Below are 8,206 nucleotides of genomic sequence, written 5' to 3' on the forward strand. Positions count from 1 at the left end.
TACTTGCTGGACGACTAACAAGGAATCACAGTAGACCTTTAAGCTGGTAATGTGTAAATCAATGGCTAACCTGAGCCCAGCGACGAGGGCTTCGTATTCAGCCTGGTTATTGCTTGCTTTAAAGGAGAACCGGAGAGAATGCTCGAGGATTATACCCTCCGGACTTTCTAATAATATTCCCGCCCCTGGCCTCTGGGGGTTTGAAGCTCCATCCACAAACAAGGTCTAGTCTGAGTTTTCTTCTTCCAGACATGGCTGGGTGAGCTCAGCAACAAAATCGGCTAAGTACTGGGACTTGACGGATCCTATCAGTTGGTATTGAATATCAAATTCTGAAAGCTCAATGGCCCATTTGATAAGTCTGCCTGCTAATTCGGGCTTGGAGAGGATCTGCCGAAGAGGTTGTTCAGTCCGGACGATGATGGTGTGTCCCTGGAAGTATGGTCGGAGCTGTCTTGACGAGGTTACCAAGGCTAGTGCGAGCTTTTCCAACCTTGGGTAGCGAAGCTCGGCGCCTTGTAGTGACTTGCTTACAAAGTAGATCGGCTGTTGACCCATGTCCGTTTCTGTTACAAGGACAGAACTAATTGCCACATCAGTAATAGACAAGTATATATATAATGGCTCATTGACCTTTGGCTTTTGTAAAAACAGGTGGTTTTGAAAGAAATTGTTTTAAATTTTGAAATGCAGCTTCACAGCTTTCAGTCCATTCAAAATGTTTTGTATTCTTTTTTAAGCATTGGAAAAAACTAAAAGACTTTAATGCTAAACAGGGTAGAAATCTTGATAAAGCTGTCAGCCGTCCTGTTAGCCGTTGAACCTCCTTTAGTGTTGTTGGACTTTTCATATCAAGTATCGCCTGACATTTTTCGGGATTTGCTTCAATTCCTCGGCTGGTGAGGATGAATCCAAGGAATTTTCCTCCGTGGACACCGAAAACGCACTTTTTAGGATTTAATCTCATGTTATATCGTCGGATTTGCCCAAAAATCTCGGCTAGGTCGTGGATATGAGAGTTGCCGACCATGGTTTTGGCGACCATGTTGTCCACATAAACCTCGATATTCCGACCTATCTGGTTCTCGAAGACCTTATTCATTAATCGCTGATATGTTGCTCTTGCATTCTTTAAACCAAAAGGCATAACATTATAGCAGTAATTACCATATTCGGTTATGAAGGCAGTTTTCTCTTGGTCAGATGGATGCATGAGAATCTGGTTATAACCAGAGTATGCGTCCATAAAACTCAAGGAACCATAACCACAAGAGTTGTCAACTAAAGTGTCAATGCAACGTAAAGGATAAGCATCTTTAGGACATGTCTTATTTAAGTCAGTGAAATCGACACACATGCGCCACTTACCGTTACTCTTTTTTACCATAACAACATTGGCGAGCCATGTTGTGAATCTGATTTCTCGGATGAAGTTAGCAATAATGAGCTTTTTAACCTCCGCCAGGGATGCAAGGCATTTTTCTGTGTCGAGATTTCTTTTCTTTTGTGAGACTGGCCGAGCTTCTGAATTAATTGCCAACTTGTGCGTAATAACAGATGGGTCTATCCTGGGCATATTGGCAAGGGTCCAAGCAAATAAATCAGCATTCTCACGCAAAAATCTTACAAGTGAGTCTCTCTCTTCCGTACTGATCGATGTCCCCACAAAGGTGAATTTCATGGGATCCTCGGTTAGAGGGACCTTTGTTAAATCCTCATTTGGCATAGGCCGATCTTCAAAGTCAGCTCTTGGATCTATTTCTGTCAATCTCGGCTGGTCGGGTTGTATAGAGTTGACTTGCGCCATGTTGCTCTTTTTGATCGGCTTCAAGCTTGTATTATAGCATTGCCGAGCTTCATGGAGGTCGGATAGTTGCTACTAAATTATCCTGCACAGAGAACTTAACACAAAGGTGAACAGTAGACACGATTGCTGCAAATCTATTTAAAAATGGTCTACCTAATATAAGATTATAAGGACTAAAGCAGTCGACAACAAGATATTGAATGTCTTGTGTCTTAAATAATGGTTGCTCACCGAGTGTGGTTTGTAACCACACGGAATCCAAAACAGGGACTCGCTCCCCTAAAAATCCGACCAAGTTCCCATGGTATGGTTGCAAAATGTTGCTACTTAGCTTCATTTTTTCAAACGTCGTAAAAAATAACACATCGGCACTGCTTTCGGGATTGAGAAGTACTTTGCGGACTATTAAGTCCCCTAACTGAACAGAAATTACCACTGGATCGTCATAATTAGCATCGGTATGATTAAAGTCCGTTGAACGGAAAGTCATCTCTGGGAAGTCTTGAATAGGCTGAGGAACTTTAAGAGCATCTGTGACTGCCAACATGGCCCTGTAAGTTCTTTTTCGGGCCGAGCTTGTATGTCCGCCTCCTGCATATCCTCCTGAAATACAATTGATAATTCCTCTGGGTTGGGCTGGCGCTTTATCTTTTTCCTTTGATGAGGGACTTGCTGCAGAGGGGTCGGAAGCCGAGGTTACTTTCTTCTGCATGTGTCCTGCAATAAACTTGTCGAGGTGGCCTTGTCTTGCGAGGCGCTCGAGGAGATCTTTAGCGATCACACATTCATTAGTTGTGTGCCCGTGTTTCTGATGAAAAGTGCAATATTTGGATTTATCAACTGTTTTGGACTCCGGGTAAGTGCCAGCTTTACGAGGTGGCTTGATTAGTTTGGAGTTGAGTATTTATTTGATAATGTCATCCCTCTTTGCATTGAACTGGGTATACGACTCGTAGCGGGGAACGGGCTTAAAGGCTTTCTTACTATCCCGAGGTTTATCCTCATCCTTGATAGTAGCTGATTTTTCTGCTTTTCGGGCTTGCCGAAGTTCTTTAACGTCTATCTGTCCCTTGGCTTTTTCGTGAAATTCTGCCAAGGTTTTCGGTTTGGACACAGCAATTGTCTCTTGGAATTTGCCCGGACAAAGGCCGCTTTTAATGGCATGGAGATGGACTTCAGGATGAAGATCGGGGATTCTCATGGCGACCTTTGTAAAACGGGTAATATAATCCTTCAAGCTTTCTTGTGGGCCCTGTTTGATGGTCGTCAGGTAGTCAAAATCATGCAGGTATATTGCCGATGCTGCAAAGTGATCTTCAAACTGCTTGGCCAATTCCTGGAAACGCGATATTGAATCTGCAGGCACAGAGCAAAACCAGTCAAGTGCAGGACCATCTAAAAAGGATGGAAAACAACAGCATAAAATAGGGTCGGATGCACCGTTAATGATCATAATAGATCGGAATTTTTTTAATATGCTACTTCGGGTCTCCTAACCCATCATATGGGGTTAAAGTCGTTGGCAGGGTGAACTGTCTGGGGAGTTGAAAATTCATTATGTCGGCCGTAAATGGGCCAGCGGAGTTGTCGTGCTCCTCTTTCTCAGCGTCTGGTTGGGCTTCTTCGGTTCGATGGGCCTCTTCATCCTCCTGCTGAGGTGTTTCAGAAACATGGGTCGGTGTTGATTGACGCTCATGATTTTCCTCTCGGTTATGATGATCATTGTTATGCTCTAACCGAGCATTAACTAGTTGCGCGATTTGATCCTGCATTCTTTGATTTTCCTCCGCCATTCGTTGATTTGCTTGTTGAAGCTCGGTTACCATCCGTAGGAGCTCGGATGAGGTAGGGGGAGGAACATCAGCCATGAATGTATTTTAAGGGTGTTTTGGGACCTTTTGCGAATGATATTTCAAGCTTGTTCGGCCCCACGGTGGGCGCCAAATGTTCTTGCCTGGCTATTCCGAGGTGTAGCTCGTCCTCTGATAAGGTCGGTGGACTTCTCGAGTGGACCAAGATATACGTCGGTAATTGACGAACGGCGAGGGTGGGTACCTGCAAAGGCACTCCGACGCTCAAGTTAGTGTAAAGTGGATAATAGATCTTATTTTGGAAAGAGTGACCTACCTTCCTCAGCTTTCTCGTCTGCTTTATATTAGCAGAAAAGGTCGGCCGTTTTCCTTAGGTTGTAACGCCCAGTTAGAGGATTAATTGTAAATCCGACGTTATTGATTTAAGGTTGTTTATGGCCATTATGAAATCGTCGGTTATGATTGGGTCTCAGGCGTTACCGAGCTATAACTTGTAACCGATGTTTACTGGTCATATCAATATTTTTAGTTATTAATTTAATTTTTTTAGTCTAACAATCTAATAATATATTTTTAACTTATATTTATAAATATTGTTAACTAATTACTAGATAAAAATAATAAATTTTACTTATTTTTTAGCATTCTTCTATTATCAATCTTTTTTATAATTAATTTAGTATCAATCTCCTTTATTTATCAATCCGGAAGCATAATCATAACTTAGTGAAATTAAACTCTTTTATTTTGATGCGGATTATTGGGTTATATATATATATATATGAATTGAACTCCTATAAACTCCACAAAATTGGCGAATAATTAATCAATAAATTAATTTTTTAATAAAAAAATTAGAAATACAAATTTTATAGTTTAATTGGATAGAGCTAATTAAAACAAAAATTTTGACACTAACTTTAAAGAATTCGGTCCAAGATTGGGCCGAACGAGCCAAATCGGGCCCAAACCAAGCCTGTGAACCCAACCGACCCATTAAATAAATGAGTATAAGCTCCTTCCCTTTCCATTTCTGCATGAAAAACGCGTTGGAAAGCTAGCAAAAAGGGGAAAGAACACCTTAAGTTCCAAAACCCTATTCCAATTTAATCCTCCATAACTTTTGATCCGGAACTCCGATTGTCGCACCGTTTACGGCCACGTGACCACAGCGTCGAGCTCTACAAAGTTCGGAATATTATGAGGTAAGAAAGCCATGTTTTCTTCCTTAATTTCTTCACCTTCAGTTTCGAAATTTATGAACAAATGTATTGAAAATTGTTAAATTTTGGTGTTTAAGTTCGAATTGGTTTGAGAGAAACGCTTAATCTTGCTTCATTGGTTCTTGAATAAGGTGAGAATCCTAAAACTCTAGCTAACTCATTGATTTTTATGATTTGGGTATTAAATTTTGGATATATATATGTGTGTGTGTGTGTGAGAGAGAGAGAGAGAGAAAATGTGAATTAGGTTTGTGTATAAGTAAATTGGATTGATTGTACACATACATTGGTGGTTTGGTGGAGTTTGGATGTCATTACTTTGGAAATTTTGGATCCTTGGAGCTGTGTTGGTGCCTCTTTGGTGGTGTTTCGGATTATACGTAAAAATCGGCCAAGATATGGTTTAGGTTTCACGTTTTTAATATATAATGTTCTGTGAAAACTTAGACTAGATGACCATAGGATAGGTTAGAATGCATGAAAACGTTCAATGCTTAGCACCCTTGATGATGATTATGATGTGAATTGTATATGTGTTGGATGATTGTTGTGTATATTGGTAATAGTATGTCAATTAGTGAGTTGGTGGTGAATGATAGGAAGATATAAAGATATATATTGAGTAAGTGGTTATGTGTTAATGTTGTTGATGAAAAATGATGAAATTAGGTTGACATTGTGTAATAACGAGGTATGATTGAAGGTCGTGTGATATGAACAATTTAGTGCAGTGTTGGTGTGCGTTGATATATTGTTGAGTTGATTGTTGGTATGGAAGTTAGGTTTTGAGTTTCGTTTTAATGAAAATTGAGGTTTGAAGGTTTTTATGTAAAACTGATTTTTAGTCAAACTTTGGCCAGCCATAACTCGGCTTCCGGACCCCCAAATTATTTTAAATTTGTTTTATATGAAAATTGGATCTGTGAAGTTTACGCGATCTGCAGGTTTTGAGAATTAGTCAAAATTTTTGATAAAACGTAGGCCCACGCGTACGCATGACCGGGGATTTCTACGTACGTAAAACTCCTTTACGCGACCATGTGTTCTAGTTTGCCGCGCATGCTGATAAACCCCATTTTTAGGGTTTATCTTGTGTTGAATTTAGAGGGTTTTGTCAACTTTTCTCCCATGTATCCAATGAAATAGCATGGTTTTGTAAATTCTCCTTTAATTGTGCTTAAGAGTGAAAACATGCTTTTTAGGACTTAAAATAGCTAAATTTAATTCACCTTGATTCCATTAGATACCTTGATGTGTTTGCTAAGTGATTTCAGATTTAGGAGGCAAAGATTGGATTGAGGGAATGAAGAAAAAACATGTAGAAATAGAGAACTCATGAAGAAATGAAGGAATCACCAAAGCTGTTAAGCCCAACCTCTTCGCACTTAATCGATAATAACTTGAGCTACAGAGGTCCAAATGAGGCAGTTCTAGTTGCGTTGGAAAGATAACATCCGGGGCTTTAAAAATGATATAAGATTTTCCATAGTTGCCTGGCGCTTAGAGATGTACATGCGTGATGTACGCGTATGCGTGGGAAGCTGCACGTGACTCACTGAAGAATTTTGGGCCCAATCCAACTCATTTCTGATGCTATTTAACCCAAGGATTGAAGAGGGATGAAACACTTAGACACTTAGACACTTCTTCTCTTGCTTAATTTTCTCTTCCATCTTTAATTGTTCCCTTGTAGTTGTAGCATTCTACTTCTCTTGTAGTTTCTTTGTATTGTTAGTTGTAGTTTATGAATTCTTTTGTAGATCTACATTTCTTCTTCAATACAATTGGTAAGTTCTTTGTTGTTTCATAATTGTTTTGATTTCCTATTATTGATCTCTTGCCTTTGTAGTTAGATCTCTCTTTAATTCTTACAATTCATGTTGTTTACTTTTATTGCCTACTATGTGTTTGTTGAAATGCCTCTTTTAGTTATGAGTTAGATTTTGTTCCTCTTGGATTTGGTTCGGTAATTAGTGACTCTTGAGTTGTCAAACTCCTTTGTTGATTGATAATTAGAAGTTTCTAATTGATTTGAATGCCACTAAAGCTAGCCTTTCATTATGAGTTGGCTAGGACTTGTGGACTCAAGTTAATCCATCCACTTGACTTTCCTCCATGGTTAGGGGTTAACTAAGTGGGAGAAATGAATAATTCTCATCACAATTGATAAGGATAGCTAAGATGGGACTTCTAGTTCTCATACCTTGCCAAGAGCTTTTCTTAATTTTTAGTTTGTTTCCTTTTCCATTTACATTTCTTGATTCTTATCTCAAAAACCCCAAAACATACCTCTAACCAATAACAAGAACACTTTATTGCAATTCCTAGGGAGAATGACCCGAGGTTTGAATACTTTGGTTATTTTCATTAGGGTTTGTTTTAGTGACAACCAAATTTTTGTATGAAAGGATTATTGTTGGTTTAGAAACTATACTTGCAACGAGATTTCATTAGCAAAATTCTATACCATCAATTTTCCTCTCATCACATGCATACGCATAAAGGAGACTGCGTACGCGAAATGGGCCAAAATGCACACCCACGTGTACGCGTGGCCCACACATACGCGTGACTTTTCAGAAATGCACTCCCAAACGTACGTGTGGCCCACGCATACGCGTGACTTTTCAGAAATGCACTCCCAGACGTACACGTGACCCCTGTTTTTAGCAAATGAGTTTTGTGTTTTTAAAGCTTAATTTTGGATCCTCTAAACCTCTATTTTCATTCCTTTAACCCTAGATTTTGTTAGTAAGCCTAGTATTGAGATAAAGCTAGGAATAGGTGGTAACCTGGAGATGAAGAAAGTGCGACTCCAAGAGATGGTGAAAGGTGAGGATCCCCTTCCTTGTTCCTCCTGGTATTATAAAATCGCCCCTAGTGAGATGGTGGGAGGTTAGGATCCCCTCCTTTGTTCCTACTGGGCATATGAGAACGTACCTCCTAGGTAGATGTAAGGGTTGTGGTCTCGCCCCATGTAAGAGCTCGAGCTTTTCACGCAAAATCGTTTTTATAAAAATAATAATTTTTAGTGCCCGGGATAGATTTAAATTTTAGATGTTTTAATTTGAAAATAAAAAGGTGAAATTTGGTTTCAATAAATTTTTCTGAGTCAGAAAATGTATTTTCTACGAAAAGCTGAGAAAAACCACGAACCGGCGGTCGAACCGGTTTAAGTTTGTCCAGTATCGCATATTTTGGGAAAATAAGATTTTAAAAATTGGTTTATTATTTGAAAGGGTAAAAATAATTTAGAATTGAAAACCGGGTACTAATCTTAAAGGTTTTGGCCCAAAGTGGGCCAAACGGACTAAAAACGCTAACGGATTGGACCGAGCCCAAACCGGGCCTTATATAAACTCATT

At 39.5% G+C, this 8,206-nt stretch overlaps 1 protein-coding gene across 1 annotated transcript; it reads right to left on the reverse strand.

Annotated features, from left to right (window-relative positions):
• Window positions 1-1,856: 1,856 nt before the first annotated feature.
• LOC148547403 (uncharacterized) lies at window positions 1,857-2,354 on the reverse strand. The gene has a single exon (XM_088495424.1). It carries the CDS (start codon window positions 2,352-2,354, stop codon window positions 1,857-1,859), a length of 498 nt encoding a protein of 165 aa, XP_088351550.1.
• Window positions 2,355-8,206: the final 5,852 nt, after the last annotated feature.

The sequence above is a fragment of the Arachis ipaensis genome, chromosome B8 (genome assembly GCF_059453495.1).
Source record: "Arachis ipaensis isolate K30076 ecotype BB chromosome B8, ASM5945349v1, whole genome shotgun sequence".
In the NCBI taxonomy this organism is placed as follows: Eukaryota; Viridiplantae; Streptophyta; class Magnoliopsida; order Fabales; family Fabaceae; genus Arachis; species Arachis ipaensis.